We start from the raw sequence: 20,243 nt of genomic DNA on the forward strand, positions 1-20,243 counted from the left end.
GATGTGGCCTTTTCCTTGGATGCTGTTGCTAATTCTCCAGTGACTGCACGAATAGTTCGCACCCCTACGCCTGCTGATTTTATAGCTAATATGGTGAAATCTTCAATATCTTCCGTATTTAATACATGAGTACCACAGCAGGGTTCTCGAGATTTTATGGTATCACCTTGAATATTAATTACATGGACATTATCCGGATACACTTCTCCTGGCAGCAATACAACATCTTCCATTTCTAGAAGTTTCGGTAGCGGCATAGTAGTCCGCTCTACAGGTACACATTTTCTTATACACTCTTGAACCTTATTTTCCACCACGCGAATATCATCTATTGTCATAGAGTCTCTGTATAATGAGAAATCGAAATTAAAATACTTTGGTCCAACATAACTTGATTTTTGACAGGTAGCAGTTAGATAATTGTGCAATACTGCATTCAGTAAATGTGTTGCAGTGTGGTTACGCATATTTGCTATACGATGATTGTGGTCAATTTGCAATGTCACTTTATCACCAACAAAGACTTCACCTGCCGTCAATTCACCCACGTGAATTACATACCCCTGTACATTATACACAGAGTTCACAGAAATTTCAGCACCACTGGAGGATGTAATAAAACCAATATCACTAACTTGGCCACCAGCTTCGTGATAGAAGCAAGTTTTATCCAGGATAAGGCAACATGGGGAGTCGTCTGTTAAAGTATACACTAGGTTATTATTAACTATTATAGCCTCAACTGTACTTACTACAGCAGGGAACATGTATTTGGATTTATCATATTTATTATAGCTATATTTAGCAGAATCGTCTGTCGGATCCACTCCTTGGTCTATTAACTCCGCAATAATCGCACGACTAACTACTCCATCTGTTCTTCCAGTGTCTTTGCTTTTAATTTTTATTTCATCTAAATATCTCTGAAAATCTTCTAAATCTACCTGTAACTTATGAATGGATGCGAGCTTTAGAATTGTATCTTTGTCAAGTCCGTAAGTATCATACAATTTGAAAGCTAGGTCGCCGGGTATTTTTGATAGCTTCTCAGAATTGGATGTTACATTATTTTCTAATTCTTGATAGCCCGCTACTATATTCGGCATTTCAAGTACATTTAGTTCCTTAAGTGCAGGCTCTTTCACAATAAGCCTCTCCCAATCCTTCGAAGAGTCCCTCTGCAATGAATACATTAATTCTTCCTCATATTCACAGATTAATTTCACACGTTCGAGTTTCTTCCTGATCTCAGGGTAAGTTTCTCCTAATGATTCCGCTACATAATTTGCTACTTCACTCAACAATCCTCGTTCTACAGCAAACACTTTTCTTCCCATATTTACAGCTCGTCTAATAATCCTTCTTAGTTTGTAGCTGGAAAGATACAAACAAAAGAAAAGAAAATAAGACACCAAGAGGAGGAAAATAGGGAAGTAAACAAGCAGATATAAAAAAAAATCATAACTCGAATAAGAAGACCAGATGTTCACCGCTTAAAATTAGAACACATAAAATTACAATTTAAGACTCCCTAAATCGAAGAACACTGCTAAACAATGATATTTCAACTAAGATGATAGATGATAAAACATACATTCCTATCATATTCATTGAAACTAAATACTTCCTCATCACGAATTCATAGATCATTTACTACCAACAAATCACTCTCATTACACATACTTATTGGGAGAACAAATTAGTTCGGTTCGTTTGTTTGTGGTCGAAAATACATTTATTTCAGAACAAAATGAATGAACAAATTAATCAAAGTATTGTCCATCGCTGGCTACTACTTTTTCACACCTCTCAGCAATTTTTGAATTCCATCTCGAAAAATGTATCATCTTTGAGACGATCCAATTAGGAGCCAATTTTCAATTTCTGGGAAAGACGTGAACCGGTGACCTGCCAAATCGTGCTGCATCTGTCGGATCAACCAGTAATCAGAAGGAACACCGTTGGAGTCCATCGGTGAGGCACCGTTTCATGCTCTTAAAATTAGAGTCTGGTGTGCTGTGTCCGCAACACGAATAGTGGGGATCCTTTTTCTTTTTTTCTTTTTTTTTTTTTTTTTGGGTGAATACAGCTCGTTATATGAACATTTTTAATGAATTTGTCCAACAATTGGACGACACTGAACGAACAGAAGGTTATTATAGCACGATGAGGCCACATGTCACACGTCTCATGAAAGTATAGTCCTGATTAGCAGTTACTTTGGTGATCAGATCATTTGTAAGAAGTTGTGGCTTCTGATGTCGCCTGATCTTAAGTCCCCACATTACTTTCTGTGAGGTTATCTGAAGAGACGTGTATCCCGTGATAACCCACGAACACTAGAACATTTGCGAGCTAATATCACAAGAGAAATTGCAGACTTCACCCAGAATACATTGCGGGTTACTGCAGTAAACATGAAACGACAGGTTCTACTGTGCCTAAGGGAAGATGGAAAAAATTTCGAACATCTGCTTTAAAAGCAAGTGATTACCATCCCTCCTGGATAAAAGTTTCATTATTCCAGCGTCATTTGCAATAAATCGCATTAAAATTGAATAATTTTCACAGATGTTATGATCGAATGAAAGTCACCCGTTCTATAATAATAATAATAATAATAATAATAATAATAATAATAATAATAATAATAATAATAATAATAATAATAATAATAATTAAAATTGAACAATTTTTAAAGATGTTATCACCGAATGAAATCCACCCGTTCTTTTTTTTAAAAAAAAATCACCCTGTATTTCACTGTAGTTGCTATATACTAACTTTCATAAAAATCCGACATGAATGGATGGACAATTGTATTTAAACTGGATGATCTGGTGTGGAATGATATAAGCAAATTCAGATAAAACATTTGTTCCCAAAGAGAGAAGTGCTACGAGTCAATAGGGTAACTGGGCAAACCAATACAGCGATAAACATAGGGGGGGGGGGGAGGGAGGTATCCCATATAGCTACGGAGCTTCTTTTCCTTGTCAATGCATGTTTCTTCAATGAATGTCACCATCTGCCACTTATAAGTTTTCGAAGTGGTCTATATAATTATCTGCCTCTATCTGCTCTGGATGATTACATGTTGCCAACCTTAACGGATACATTACAGTTAGTCTATCATTAGTAAAGGCAGATATAAAATTTAAACAATTTACATTTTTGTACTGTTTTTGTGTATCTATACGGTAAATGTTAAATTGTTGAGTGTGATATTTCATTAAAAGTTCGTGAACGAAATCATGTATACCTAATGGGAATCTTGAAGCGATATTAAAGAGTAAAGAATACTGTAAAGTTTTCTAAAATTTACCTTTTTTGAAGTGAAGCAAAGAACAAGAGGGTAATAACATTTTAGTAGTATCTTTAGCTCTAAAGGGCTTACTTCTCCTTCAGCATGTAAAATTGAGAACCAAATCAAGTTTGAAGAAAATGTTCAACTGTTTTAAGGTGGTTAATACCTAGCTATATGATAGAAACTTCCTAAAATTTTCTTGATTTTCCTCCTGAAAAAGTATAAAGAAACAAGGCATTACCAAATTGAACAGCACAACCTAAACAAAGCTGAGATTTTCCCTTATATGAACTTACTTTTGATCTGGGAGTAATCCATCCGCTAAAGCCACAGTTATCATCCGAGCATGATCTGCTATAATTCTGTAGGCTGTATCAACTGCATTGTCTTCGAATCTTCCAGTATACGATGGAGCTTTGGTAAACTACAATAAAAATTTGCAAACATAATTAACATATTAAACATTATAATGAAAAATTTCAAATATACTTTACATATTAAATATACAGGATATTCTTATCGTCTTTTGCATGCATTCACTCTCAGATTATTAATATACATATTAACTTTCCATTTTTATTTGACTTGAAAGGTTCTCACTTCGACCGTTTATATATATATATATTGTTTTTTATATATTTTTTTTTTAATTTACCAACAAATTTATTACAATTCAAAATATATCGATATGTTCACGCACATTAACTTTGACATAAGTGTGTCGATTTTGATTTTTTGTTTTCAAATAATACACGTATACTTCTCCAGTGGTCATATATAAATTTCATCAAGACACAATTACAGCCTTCGGTGCTAGACCATAAAATACCTCAACAGATGCAGTGTGAAATTTCATAATTATGTGTATAGTGACGCATAACTGGTGCATCAATTTTGTTTATTTGAAACAGCCTAATCAGTGTCATTCTTCTCAAGCTACATATATATATATGTAATATATACGCCTAAGTAAAAGATCTAATTATCTACTCTGTTTATAAGTGTCTTCGTAAGAGCAATTTTACTACATTAAAAAAGTTGCAATATTGAAATATGACTAAATAAAAAAAAAATCCTTATTTAAAGAAACAGGTATTATTAGAATGGATTGTGAAGACTACTATTTTTATATGCGAAAGAACATCCGATCATGCCACTAGTGAAAAGTGTCCACACTTACACAAATTTCTAATTGTGCTTTTTATACTGATTTGAGGACACTGAATCCAAAGACAATATTTTAAAACTTATGGATCACGCGACATAAGCAGTACTTCAAAGACTCTAACTTTTAGCTCATTTTTCTGGTGACGCCATGGACGGATAAGTTTGAAAATAGTTCCTTTCGATTTAGCTCCCTCAAATTAAAATAGAAAACGCAATTATAAATGTATTCAAGCGTGAGCCCTTTTACTGTTGATATAAGCGGTACTTCGAAGATTCTAAATTTGAGGTCACTTTTCTCGTGACGTCATGGACGGATCGATGGATAAGTTTAAAAATAGTTTCCTTGAATTAAGCGTCCTCAAGTTAGTATAAAAAGTGCAATTAGAAATATATCTAAGCGTACGAACTTTTACTACTGACATAAGCGGTACTTCAAAGATTCCAACTTTGAGATCATTTTTTTTTTATTTATTTATTTATTTTTTTTTTCGTGACGCCATAGAGGGTTACTTTTAAAACGACTTCTTTGGATTCAACGTCCTTAAATTAGTATAAAAAGCGAAATTAGAAATTTAACAAGGCATGGGTATTTTTTACTAGTGCTATGATCGGATGTTCTTGGTAAGGCATGTCATGTCACTATAACAAGTGGAATTAATCTCAAATTTTAAATTCTGTCTTTCTGTAATTATGAAATGAATCTAACGAAATTTTACGAATAAATCTGAATCATGTTACAAACCATGATGCCTAAAATACGTTAGTATAACGCTAACGCTAATCCTAATAAAATCAAGAAGATATGCACTGAACTATGTCCGTCCTGACAACAGAAAGTACGAATAAGTGATAAACTAATTTATAAAATTAGAAACAAGCAGTCACGGAATACTCTAGTTAAAGTTATTGTCCCATTACACCCACAAGCTGTAGCCTAAAGTAAAACTTGTGACATAACACTCAGGCGCACTAAACACGAAAATTCTACAAAGTACACTGTATTTTCCTTATACTTACATCAATCCACCAGTAATTCCCTTAAAAAGGAAAATGAAAATATATTATTACTTACCATGTTAACATTGTATGTAAAACTAATTAAATTTCCTACCTTTTGGATGCCTGTAAAAATCGGTAAGAAGAGATCCGTGTCATAGTTTGACAAAACTCCCTGCAGAACAGCCACCAATCTCTCTAAACCCATTCCTGTGTCTACGTGAAAACAAGGAAGATCTTCCAACGAACCATTCTCCTTCCTGCAATATTGAGTTGTTAAAATACGAACTATTAGAACATTTAAAATAATAAATATAGCATGTCAATAACGGAAATTGACATAAGTATTAATCTGTTCATGCATGGAACTGTATTTTACATATTTTTATTTACCTCTCATTCATAATTAAAAGTATTAAAATTATAATTTATTAATTATAATTTTTGAGAGGGGATATTTAATATTTATATTGTCTCTAATAGAAAAGTGAAGAAATTTAAACGTAATTCTTAATGTAAATTCTATTACAGGATGTTCTCTTGCCCTTGCTCCCTCCCTCGCAAAAAAAAAAAAAAAAAAAAAAAATCTGGAATCATATGGAGCGACAACACTGTCCGAAAAATTATTCATTTCATTGAGGTACAGTGAATACTGCAACTCCATTAACACTCGGCTGATAATGGTTGGATCAATCTCCCGACACGTGTGCCTCATTTTGGATGGATGCTACAGAACAACGTTTTCTCTTTAGCCAGAGCTAGGATATCTTGTGCTGGAAATTTTAAAGTTTATATGAAGTCCAGAACATTCATAATAATGGAATTAAAACGAGAACACCACTGTAATATCATCCGATTCGTCATCTGAGACAACTTAAACTACAATCGACTCCAATATCATTTGTATTTATTTAAATTTCAGCACCTCTAATGTCTTTTTCACGTAGTTATCCTGTCCAATGACGCACCCATAAAAGGAACTAAGGGATTTAATAAAAGAATTACAAACAATAATGGTTTAAAATGCAAATAATATAGTAAAATTTTTGGAGTAATATTCAAAATACCAGCTCTAAACTTTTATCTTTAGTTTTTGTATCCTTATAGCTCTACCGTATCTTAAAAAATGCGTATGACAATATAGCTGTATCGTATTATATCCAACTTCCTTACATGTACAGGAACAATAACACCCTCAATCCTCAAACAATAATCTTGGATGCGCTTATGCTCCGGTCTCCTCTTAGAACGACAGCATGTATTATTCGGCATGCATGTATTATTCTTTACCTGCACCATTTAGATATTTTAATCAAAGGTGTTATAAACTAGCCAACTATTTAATTATTTTATATAGGTTAGAAGAAGTTATATTTTATTTTAAAAAGTTATAATTATATAAATGTTTTGTATCATAGAATGTTGATTGTGTAACGATAGCAACGATATAACATATGGTAGTAAGATGGCTGTAAGCAGCCTAGGTTTAACTATACAATAAATACATTCGAATAAGCAACATTTGCAGTTTTTGTGCTAATTTAATACGTGTGCAACTCACTTATTTGAACTAGGGCTCAACGATTACGTTGTATAATGGTGCCGAAACCCGGGAGTAGCTAAAAACTGGTAAGAAGTTGAGTAAACCAAGTTTAGCAGAGAACACAAGTGAGTGCTACAAAATTGTTTTATTCATTAAGGTACTGTTTGAAAGTATAGTTAAACTACATACATCATTGAGTCGATTAATAATTATACCATCTTGAGGAGTGGAAAGTTAATATATAGAAACACTAAGATGGATTTATCAGATAGTGAGGTTAACGATATTAGGACTATTCAAAGTGAAACAGGTGCATCTGAGAATTTGGCAGACGTACTCAAACAAATATCTCGTCAAATGAACGACGTGCAACGGAAAATTGATGTGTCTCAACAGCAGTTGGATGACAAAATGGATGCTTTGCAGCATAAAATTGAAGAGCAATTTGAGGACAAAATGGATGCTTTGCAGCATAAAATTAAAGAACAATTTGAGGATAAAATGAACAAGTCTCAACAGCAGTTGGATGACAAAATGGATGCTTTGCAGCATAAAATTGAAGAGCAATTGAACAAGCAGTTGGATGACAAAATGAATGCTTTGCAGCATAAAATTGAAGACCAATTTGATGACAAAATGAACCGACTTCAACACAAACTAGAAGATAATATATATCAGCGGCTGGAACAGTTACAGCAGAGAAACGACCATAAATGGGAACAGTTACATCAGCAGCAGAACCAAATGAATGTACAAATTAATACCAGATTTGAGAAATGCGACCAGAAAATGGAAAAGGTAGCTGAAACTTATACCGAAGTACAAAATACCGTCGAAGTTATAGAATCGGTTGTAAGCGAACATTCTAATAGGATTAAAGGACTTCAAGAGGAGTTTCATACTTTCCAGGAAAAGTATATTTTTGCTAAGGAGATGGAGCGTTTTGATGGACCTAGGAATATCAATCGACCTCCTGATAATGGGACAGAACCAACACCTCATTCCCAAGTAATTTTTGAAGATAGTGGATCATCGGTTGATAGTGAGGCGAGCACCGAACCAGGAAGAAGAACGAAGCATCCTACACGAAAGAGTAAGAACTCTCACGGTAACTGTAAATGTTCTAAATCTTATAGTACTGATACGCCTTTGCGATTCAGTGAAATAAAATCCTTAACAAAATTCAGTGGTGTACCTGAGGATATCCCGGCTAGGGTATTTATAGAAAAATTCGAGGATGAGTGCGAATTAATGGGAATTAAAGAGTCGAAATTCATGAAACTTCTTCCTCATGTTTTATTGCCCCCATGTTTGACTTGGTACAAAGCAATCCGAGATAACATTAATGGGTATTCTGATTTTAAAGAGGCGTTATTGGCAAACTATGAGAACGATTTCATGTTAGCAAATAGGGACGCATTGCTAAGAACGAAATCATTTGACCCTAAGATACATAAAAATGTTACTGAGTTTGTAGTGGCCACATATAATGAATTAAAAGCACTCAACCCAAACCAACCAGAATCACGTATAATAGCTTCTGTCCGTATTTTATTACCATTTAGATTACAACAAATGTTGATGACCGCTCAATGTGTCAATTTTAATCATTTAATCATTTTAGTTCAGAGCTACGAAAGTCAATTTCTAGCACAAAGAAATAGCAGAAATCCAGAAAAAAAACAGGTTACCTCTAGACGTAATAATATTAATTATGCGCACATTCGAAATTTAAATATTCAAAATAAAGATAGTGTTAATTCTTCAGGAAATAGTGTTCATTATTTTGGTACTAGAACAAATAATCAAAATAGTACCGGCAATTCAACTCAACCTAATTATAGATATGGTAACGGTAACAGAAGTTACCGAAATTATAATAGGAATCCTAGTAGAAATCGCAATACGAATCAGCGTAATTGGTCACAAAATAGACTCCTAGATGGACAAGTTTGCAGTAACAGAAACTCAAATTCAGTATCTTTATGTAATCGATCGGAACATACTCAAGAGTGCGGAATACAATGTACTTTATTGGAATCTACTAATCCTTTTAATTTAAACTAGATCGTGCTGATGTGGCTTGGGTTGAAACCACACCAACGTTAAGTGTATCTAAGCAATTTATTGAGGATGAAACTAAATTAAAAGTTGTGCATACTAATGCAATGTATCAATACCTATCGATCGTCAATTGATTTTGGAGATTCGATGATGATATAGAATTAGATATAGATTCCACTGAAAATGATTTTGTTTTTCTAAAAACCTTTTCCACAGCGCGGATTATGTTAAAAATTAATGAAATACATTCGAATAAGCAACGTTAATTTAATATTTGTGTGTTAACCAATATTTCATTTCAATCAGTTGTGATCCAATATTAAACCACGTTATCTTATAATTTAATTAACATCAATTTTGTTGATTTTTCCTATCATAATTTCATCTTATTTTTCTTCTTCTGAATTCTATATTATCTATGTTGTATTTTACCTATGTAATGAATATATGTGACACCTAATTATCAAGTGCAGGAAATATATTTTGTAACATCCTTATTTTTAATGAGTTTAAATATTCAGTGAGCCTCGACCATGTTACTTTAAAGAAAAAAAAGCTATGCTTGGACCAAAAACAAACTTTTAATTGTTCATAATTTTTGGAATAGACCCTCCTCTACGATGTTATAAAGAATTTGAAGTATAATTAATTATAAAAGAATATAATTAATATAAAGAATAAATAAAAAGGAATATAAAGATATGTATTTATATGTATTGTGAATTTTGTATATACGAGGGCTATCCAATAATTAATGTATACTTATCTTTGTAAAGTTGTCATACGGTCCAGAATTCTTTCTAGAAGTGCTAAATCACTTCAAGAAGTCCTGTCGGGAGCCATTAAAGATAGAACGACAGAATGTATTATTCGGCATGCATGTATTATTCTTTACCTGCACCATTTAGATATTTTAATCAAAGGTGTTATAAACTAGCCAACTATTTAATTATTTTATATAGGTTAGAAGAAGAAGTTATATTTTATTTTAAAAAGTTATAATTATATAAATGTTTTGTATCATAGAATGTTGATTGTGTAACGATAGCAACGATATAACATATGGTAGTAAGATGGCTGTAAGCAGCCTAGGTTTAACTATACAATAAATACATTCGAATAAGCAACATTTGCAGTTTTTGTGCTAATTTAATACGTGTGCAACTCACTTATTTGAACTAGGGCTCAACGATTACGTTGTACTCTAAACCAGTTACAATGTGTTAACAACTAGATATATTTCATAATTGTGCCACATTATCTCCGATTTTTTAAAAATTGTTGGAATTCTATGTCAATTAGACGATTACAGTACAGTATTTTTCTCGTTCCCTTTCTCTTAAACAAAATGTTGGATAAGTTAAAAATTTAATATATTAAGAGGTAAAGAAAAACTATTCTCTCATATATAGCGTGTCATATATTTTTTTTCTGGCAGTATGTAACGGTACGCAGTCCGGCGTCTTTTTTAGCAACTTTTAAAAAAATGCAATTTCTCCAGGTTTTTCTATTTATGAAATGGATTTTTCCATTTAAATCAATTAGAAGCTTGAAATAACAGTATATTACATGTACTTAAAAGGTAGTGCAATCAATAGTTTGTAATTCCTGCCAATTTATTCCATCTATTTATATTTCACAGCTTGCCTTCACAACCATTGACATTTCCGCTTAAATGAAAGAGAAGCAGTTCATAGTGAATATCTCCGAGAAAGTAAAGTCCCAGACATACTATTCTCTATCCAGCGCATTTTGTCACAATTATAATATCTTCTTGTGAACGTGGAAAGAAGTTTTCTCAGATGAATCTTACAGCTACTTCATTTGGGTTATCTCTGCTTATACGAACAACTTCTGCACTGATGTTCAGCAGTAAATTAGAACCGCCTTTCATACAGTTTAACCTTAGCAAATACGTAACTACTCCGAAATAGTCATTTTGCAATTGATATCAAAAGCAAGTAGCGATCTATAGACTACGAGGAAATGTCGGATAACTCTGCGTCTTTTATTCTTTAACACATAGCTCCATTTCGATTAATCAGCTAGTTTTAAGTCCCTGGTGAGATAAAATCTTTTCCAAATATTAATGATAATGAGCACTATCATCTAAATGTATTCCTGAGAATAAATGAGTCCTATATACACCCTCCATTCCAAAAGAAACCGAACTTTTGAAAACAAATAGTACCACTAGTGACATCTGTTGTAATATTTTACCGGTAGATGGCGTAGTCCCTCATTGGCAACTGGTATAAATGTCATGACATTTGGATGCACGGCAACAAAGTTATTGCGTTTCAACTGTCAGTGTGTTGTGTACATCGGTCGGAAAATGAGTTTCAAACAACGAGCTGCAATTGAGTTTTGTGTTAAACTGGGTAAAACTTTTAGTGAAACGCACCAAATGCTACAAAATGCATATGGTGATGAGTGTCTATCCCGTACGCAAGTTTACGAGTGGTTCAGGCGATTCAAATCGGGTAGAGAGACGCTGGATGATGACGAAAGATCAGGCCGTCCCAGAACCGGATTATCGGAAGAAAACATCGAAAAAGTGCGTGAATTCATCAAACATAACAAAAAATCGTCGGTGAAAGTTATTGAAATGGAATTAGGCATTCCTCAAACAACCGCATACCGCATTTTGACCGAAGTTTTGGGCCTTAAGAAGGTTAATTCGCGGTTTGTACCACACAAACTCACCGAAGACCAAAAAGTTGATCGAATTGCGCATTGCAAAGACATCGTTAAAAGTGCTCGGCAGGATCGAAACTTCTTGAAATCGATTGTAACTGGTGACGAGACGTGGTGTTTTGAATATGAGCCCGAAACAAAGCGGCAAAGTGCTGAATGGAGAGCGCCGGATGAAGGAACACCCAAAAAAAGTCGCTTGGTGAAGTCAAAAGTTAAAGTGATGCTGATTTGTTTTTACGATTCAAAAGGAATTATCCACAAAGAATTTGTTTAGCCCGGCCAGACAGTCACTGGAGAGTTTTACTTGGGCGTCATGGCAAGCGTTTGCTGGCAAGAATTCGTCGTATTCGGCCCGAATATCGCGAAATCGGCAGTTGGACTCTTTTGGACGATAATGCACCATAACATCGTTCGCGACTTGTAACTGAATTTTTGGTCAAAAATCACATTATTCGGTTGCATCATCCGCCCTATTCACCAAATCTCGCTCCGTGAGATTTCTATCTGTTCCCGAAACTGCATTTGGCGATGAAAGGAAAGTGGCACACATCGATTGATGCCATTGAGAAGGCGACGACCGCCGTCCTAAAGACCATTCCAATAAAGGACATTGAGAAGTCGTTTGACAACTTGTTGGAGCGTGCAAATATGTGTATCGATGCAGAAGGGGAATACATTGATTAATAAAAATGATTTGTTCCAAAATGTACATTGCTTTTTTGTTTTTTAAAACGTTCGGTTTCTTTTGGAATGGAGGGTGTAGATCGTAAAATATAGCAAATTAATATTTCTCTGTAAGATCTAGGGGCAGATTAAATGCGTGATCGCAACGCATCTTTGCAATCAATTTCCTACAAACAACGTTAAACATATAAATATATTTTCAGAATTTGTGTAATGACACCAGTCGAAAGGTTCGGAAGAACGATATTCAATTGGCCCCGTTGTTTGTCGTAAATTGATAGCAAAGATGTTTTACGATCACGCAAGTCAATATTTAATCGGCCCCCTTGATCCGACTAGCCACATATCACTGGCTAAGGTATAATAATCATTGCTACACTAAGTTTCCCCTATCTTTAACTCTCTGACAAATATTTTTCCAACAAAATTTGTTGAACACGTGACAGACAGTTTAGTCTACGTAAAACTGAAGACCCCAAGCTAACCTATCAATAAACTATAGACCCAAACTAACCTATCATATTGAATAAAAACTATATTCCACAATTCTGTAAGAGTAGGATCTCCCATATTAACTCTTTCTCCCGAAACGCTTCTTCCTGTATGGTCGTAATGAATCTCTGTACATGGACCGCATGGACCTGACAGTGCCATTTCCCAGAAATTGTCCTTAACGCCGAAAGGTAGAATACGGTCAGAAGAAACCCTGCAAAATAAATGAAAATTTTTATCATTTATGCTTGAAAGATTTCCTGAAAAATAAATAAAAAAGACAATAATGGCAATTATTGGTTTTTGAGCAGTTTTCCTAGACTCACGTCAGTTTCCAAACCTCAATTCAACAAGTAGGAAATTAAGCACGAGACAAATTATTTTTAGCACAAAATTATTTCCTGGGAACACACATACATTAGAAAATCTAGTTAGCATGAACTCTCTGTTACTGCAATGCTCTAAATATCAACTTAAAAATTCACATAAAATTTAACTTTAAAATAAAAAGGAAAAAACCATAAACCATATTTTGTTAAATCTCTCATTTTCTCTTCTACCTAATTTATGCATAAAAAGGAAAATATGCACTTTATTATTATTATTATTATTATTATTATTATTATAAAAACAAAGAAGTACGAAGACTAATCAACATCCGAAATTTACATTACAGGCAAATGAAAGACTATACAGAAAAACATTGGCAGTGGACCCCAAATATACACCACTTCACCTGAGCCAGACGAAAGAATCGAAACCAATATCAACATTACAAACAACAGAGGACATAATGAAGCAATGAAGAGAAAAAACACTACATGGGCGATTCCTGCTATAAGTCAACCACGAACACGTAGATAGGGATACGATATTTCGGTGGATGAAAATAAGAGATATACCTAGAAGCGGAAGCAGATATATGAGTTAATTTGATTAAGGTTTTTCAAGTAGTAGGTCTTATTCCAGATTTTTTTCATCGTATACGAAATCCATAGTTTCACGGTTAGGTGGGCACTCTGTGCAAGGAATAAATGACCAGGTAATAAATACAAAACACTACAAGAAAGACATCCTCACAAACATCGCCATACAAGATGACAAATGCAGAAGATGTAAAATATATCAAGAAACAATGCGACATATCACAAGTGAATGCTAATTGATAAAACAAACTAAATACAAGAAAATACACGATAAAGTAGCAAAAATTATGCATCAAGAAATAGCAATAAAACAAACAATGATACCAGAAGAAGTACTGTATTACAAATACCAACTGGAATCCATACTAGAAACTAACACAACCTTTACTGGGATTCAACAGTACTAAACGATAAAGAAGTACATAATAACAGGCTGGAACCATAGTAATAAGCAAAGTGAAAGAAGAGGGATTTCTAATAGACATTGCAATAACAAACACAACAAACCTGCAGAAAGTACATAGAGAAAAAAGAAAAATAGAAGCAACTAGCCCAAAACATACGAGAACAATGGAAATACAAAAATGTGAAAACAATCCAACAGTAATACCGGATACCGGAAGGGTCCACAAGACGTTGACAAACACACTTGAAACAATTGGAATTGAAGAAGAAAAAGTCATAAAAAATGTACAGAAGACCGTAATATTGGACACACACAGAATTGTTAGAAACTTTCTGCACATCTCAGAATAAGAGAAAAAAGAGAAAAAATTATATACTTATGGATGACCCGTATATTATTGTATTTCAAATCTTTCAGTTTAACGTCCCATCACTATGCCCTTTAGGGTACGGGAGACGGGTGATTAAGGCAAGGGAATGATGACGGAATGATAATATAAGAGGAAACAAGAGTACCCCGAGGAAATCCACGGACACAATGTTTTCCATTACAAACTTACTTGGCTGGGGACCGAACCAGGAGCCCCACGCACCAGAGGTAAGTGCTTTACCACTAAATTACCGTGCCTCCCTTTTAGATGAAGAGAAGAGAAAATAAATAAATAATTATAATAATATAAGAAGAAGAACAAGCCAAGTTGATATTTACTTGCGAAAAAAATCATAATGGTGAAAACTTATTCCTGATTTTTCCAAAACTGTGACAGATTTAAAAGCTTCATCTATGCTTATAAAGGGGTACACCATAGTCTAGTGGTTAGAGCGTTGTCCCGCGTTCGATTGCCGGCCGGTGCTTCCCCATTTTCGGCGTCTACCCAGCGTCGTGAGGCAAACTGGGGAGTCACGTAGGCTGGATGTAGTTCCGCCAGTCGCTAACAGATGGCATGGAGTGGCTCAGAATCGGGCCGTTGTGTCAAGTGGTTTGGTTTAGTGGTAGTACCTATGTTTATAAGAATCTGCCTCAAAAGAGAGTGCTAAAAATATATTACAAAACACTCTATATAGAACCATAAAAGAATGGGGTGGAATAAGAAAGTGTATTAATCATATATCCAAAGAATTGGCAACTTACCCTATATCTCTCCAAATATCTCTTGTTTCAAAGTCAGGTTCCAGGCCAGTTTCTTCATCTCCTCCGAAGTATGTGACATAAAGTCTTTCCCGTGGAATATTGTATACTTCAGTTAGAAGCTTCCATGACATTTCACAGGCTTCTTTCTGTAAGTTAAAACGAATTGTAAGACAACCTTAAGTGATGCGATACACAAAAATATGCAAATAGATAAGAGTGACAATTCATTCCGTTATATGTCATAATAACGAAGTATTACATCTCCGCTGCGACTTGAAGTAATTACCTTCTTTAGGGTAACAAAATGCTAGGAAATATTACAATAATAATCTATGATGGATGGCACAAGAAGATCGAACTCGTGATTTCTCATTTCAAAAGTAAGTACTAAACTATACTGTACATAGCTCCTTCACAGGTGGTTAGCGTTTAGCTTTAGTGCAGGAAATCCAGATTCAATTTCCAGCGATTAACGACGTAGTTCCAATTCTAAATTAAGTTATAGGTCTACTCTTACATAGCTTTTACCTCCATCTCCCCCAAAACAGCTAATAATTTCACGAATTGAATAAAATGTTCTAATCGTATCCAACCAGGGACGACACCAGTTTTAATTTCTTGGAACTCAGTGGTAGAGCGCTCATCTCTGGCATGGGGGGATGGTCCCTGGTTCGATCCCAGCTCCCGCCAAGTGGGCTTTGTGGTGGACGCACATCGTATGTGAGTGTTTTCCGGGATTCTGTTTTCTCCCACTTTTGTCATTCCACTATTATAATTCATTTCATCATTGCCCTTAGTGTTGGTCCACAATGTGGGACGTTAAACTAAAAAAAAAAATCTTGGGAAAGGGGAGAAACAGGGGGCGGGCACTTTTAATACCGAAAAGGGTAGCTTTATATTATAACGAATTACTCACTACTAATGTTCCTTTTCTAATTTTCGAATGTTACAAACACAGTATGCATGAGTTTACTCAGGGTTCTTCTGTTTCCTCCCACTTTCTTTGTTCCCTCATTTCTCCATTCGCATCATCAACGTCTTCTTTAGCCTAGCCGTGGGTCGTAAAACTCAAAGATTTCATTTCATTTCGAGTGTTGCACTCGGACTCACTTCCTCAGGGACACACACAATGGCTTAAGACCTTTTTCACAATATGATTTTCAAGTATTTTTTGTATCAACAATGGTGATTTAAGAACTATTACGAAAATTTTTATCAGTGCTAATGGTCACTTGCCGTTCCCAGTATACTATAGGTTAATCCTATTTTTTAACGTATTTTTTATGTATATTCCAGGTTTTTTAACAAAGATTCATCATAACTGGATTCGTAGTCCAGTTTCAATCACTCGCGAGATGACTTGTTTAAATAGAAGTGTGCACAACGTAGCCAGTATGCTAATTATACTAGTTTAAGAACTATTACGAAAATTTTTATCAGTGCTAATGGTCACTTGCCGTTCCCAGTATACTATAGGTTAATCCTATTTTTTAACGTATTTTTTACGTATATTCCAGGTTTTTTAACAAAGATTCATCATAACTGGATTCGTAGTCCAGTTTCAATCACTCGCGAGATGACTTGTTTAAATAGAAGTGTGCACAACGTAGCCAGTATGCTAATTATACTAGTATATTAACTTTGTATTCACATCCATACCACAAATTTTTAGTTAATATATTCAGAAAATATTACATATATTAAAAATATTTATGTGATAAATATGTAATAGAGTTTTTAAGCTAATGTTTGTTTTGTTAATGTAATTGGTAATGATTCTGTCCCAATCTCTATCCACATTTGCCCTATCAGCATTCAGTTTTGGATATTTTGTCCTGATGTAATATGCTTCAAATGCATTGATTTCGATATTTGAAGTAGCATGATGTAAAACTTTCAAATTCTATACCAATGTTTGGTTAACTTGAAGGTGTTTTGATAAACCTGATATAGCTTCTTTCTTCTCTCGAAATCCCCTGTGAGCTCTTTAAGCCTAGTGCTAATATTTCTTTTGATCATTTCTATATATTTATCTTCATATATAAAAGAAATCTCGTAAATGCCACTTAATGCGTTTTTCTACATAAAGTAATTATTATATTGGCTTAACGGCCTTCCCATCTTCCTCGGAGGTTTTAGGCTGACTTCCAGATTATGCGTTTTTGTTATTTTTCGGAGTCTTAGCAACAAACTACGAAAGAGTGTGAAGGAAACCCACTGAATGTTCTTCTCTTTTTTACTTTTAATTTTTTCTTCTTCTTTATTGTTCAAGTTTCTAAAATTGTTAGGGGCATTGAATAAGAGAATACAAAAATATTGAAAAGCCAAAAACCTAAGGCCTTCCAGTGGGTTTCTTTCCCGCTCTTTCCGTGTTTGTCGTTCAGACTCCGAAATATAGTACGTACAGCATTACCTAAAAGTCACCTAAAACTCCCTAGGATCATGGAAAGGTCATTAAGCCAATATAATAATTATTTTGTGAGACAAATACATTAAGCAGCATTTACGAGATTTCTTTTACATGTGAAGCTAAATATATAGAAATGACTAAGAGAAATATTAGCACTAGGCTTAAAGAACACACAAAGGAATGTTGAATAATTGAAATGAAATCTTTCAGTTTAACGTCTCACGATTATACCCTTTATGCTAAGACACGGATGATTAAGGCAAGTGAATGATGATGGAAGAGTTTGTGGAATGAAATGTGAGAAGAAGCGGGAGTACCCCGAGAAAACCCGGAGATGATGTTATCCACCACAAACTTACTTGGCCGGGGATCGAATAGGGACCCACGCACCAGAGGTAAGCGCTCTACCACTCACACTCTAGGGAATCTAGAGAGGACAAAGAAACTATATCAGATTTACCGAAGCATCTTCAAGTTACACAAACACTTGGTACAAGATTTGAAAGTATTACACCATGCTACCTCAAATATCGAAATTGATGTATTTGAAGCGTATTAAATTACAACAAAATATTAACAATTGAATGCTGATAAAGGAAATGTGGATAGAGACTGGGACCGAATCATTACCAATTACATTAACAAAACGTTAGCTTAAAAATGTTATTACATATGTACTTTTAATATACATAATACATTCTGAATGGCCAAATTAAAATTTTATGGTACGAATGTGGATAAAGAAAAAATAGAATAATAATAATCTGGCTACATTATGCACTTCGATTTAAATAAGTCGCCTTATGAATGATTAGAACTACGAAATCAATTAAGAAAAATCCATTTGATGAAAAAAACTGGAATATACATAAAAATGCATTAAAATAATAAGAGTAATCTACAATATACTGGGAACGGCAACTGACCATCAGTACAAATAAAAATTTTCATAGTTGTTCTTAAATTACCATTGTTGGATCATATTGTAAAAGTGTTTAAAGCATTGTTTGTCCCTGAGGAAGTGCGTTCGATATAGGAAGAAAAATTGACTGAGGAACATTAGTGAGTAATCCGTTATTTTATAGTGTGTCCCATACACTCGATAACAATTAGTTTGTATTTGTTGACCTACATTACATGTGTGAGAAAGATAATCAGACGACAAGCATAATCACCCGGGGATACTGTGCTCGTGGTCACTTCTGACGTCATCATTGTATCCAACGCATCCAATCCAATGGAACAGATCTGCTTGAGTACAATTTAACAATTAACGTTTATCCAGTATCCACTTTCATTTCTAAAATAGTGTAGAACTGAGCACCATTCTCACCTGCACAGGCCAACATTGTTTCACTCATTTTTATTAGTAGACTGAACAAAGTTATGACAAAAACCAAAAGTAATAACACTTACCTTAAAGTAGTCGCCAAATGACCAATTGCCTAACATTTCAAAAAATGTATGATGATATCCATCTTTTCCTACAGCATCAAGATCATTGTGTTTTCCGCCAACTCGTATACATTTTTGGCTATTTACAGCCCTCTTACAAGGTGCAGGATTCAATCCCAGGAAAACGTTCTTGAACTAAAATCAAAACATTACTACTTTAGCACATCTAATAAATTATGGTTAGAAGTCATTAGCGATTACAGATATTTCTTGTAATATTCTCCACTATATTAGCTTTGCTTATTTATACTATAATAAAAAAATAAATTAATCGTGTTTGAGAGCAAAGAAAACAAATTTATTATTATAACTTAATATCTTGTAACACTTTCGCCAAATAATCACTTGGCTTCATCAGACTCTATCAGATAGTCTAATGAAGACAAGTTGGTGTCACTGTCGGAGGATATTAAGTTTTATAATAAAAAAATTGGTTTGTTTTGCTAAGCGATTAGTTTATCTTTATTATAGGTATTTCTTTTGTAAAGGATGCGGAATTTATTGAAAGTGTGCATCGAGAAATTACAAACAACCTAGAATGCACTCTCACAATATATCAATGTTTCAAACTGTAAATCACTGGAACATTTTCGTAATCTCTGTACATCAGTCTTCAAATTGATTTTAGTTGGTGGTGTTGCAAATTTACTTATAAGTCGCATTATTTTTGTTGGTGGTGTCGCATTATTTAAGTACTATATAAATATGTATCACAAATTCTCTGAACTAAATCTGAGACGAAACTGGGACACCAGTGGAATCATCTTGAATCCAGTTTGCGTTCCAAAATGTCTTTATTTTACAGTTGGCAGGCAAGATTGCTATAAGATTTATTTTCTCGCACTTTCATCAACTTACAGGTATGAAAGCGCAGAGTTTTCGTTCCATGTTAGGATTCTCTTGTTCTGTTTAATATATTATCTTCTCCATTAATAGGAACCACTCTGTTCATGTAATCAAGGACT

The 20,243-nt window shown here is 34.2% G+C and overlaps 1 protein-coding gene across 2 annotated transcripts in view; it reads right to left on the reverse strand.

Annotated features, from left to right (window-relative positions):
• Positions 1–20,243, reverse strand: part of AlaRS-m (alanine--tRNA ligase, mitochondrial) — a 41,988-nt gene that overhangs the window by 8,298 nt on the left and 13,447 nt on the right. Inside the window, exons 3-8 of one of the 2 annotated variants that reach the window (XM_081728151.1) lie at positions 19,240–19,413; positions 15,414–15,559; positions 12,973–13,164; positions 5,586–5,730; positions 3,604–3,731; positions 1–1,374 (exon numbers count right to left, since the gene is read on the reverse strand). The exon at positions 1–1,374 is cut by the window's left edge and continues 67 nt beyond it. In XM_081728151.1, coding sequence (XP_081584277.1) covers positions 1–1,374; positions 3,604–3,731; positions 5,586–5,730; positions 12,973–13,164; positions 15,414–15,559; positions 19,240–19,413 — 2,159 coding nt within the window. The remainder of the gene's footprint in view (positions 1,375–3,603; positions 3,732–5,585; positions 5,731–12,972; positions 13,165–15,413; positions 15,560–19,239; positions 19,414–20,243) is intronic. The other variant, XM_081728152.1, reaches the window with a different exon arrangement.

This window comes from Thermobia domestica, chromosome 10 (genome assembly GCF_964235325.1).
Source record: "Thermobia domestica chromosome 10, izTheDome1.hap1.1, whole genome shotgun sequence".
Lineage (NCBI taxonomy): Eukaryota > Metazoa > Arthropoda > Insecta > Zygentoma > Lepismatidae > Thermobia > Thermobia domestica.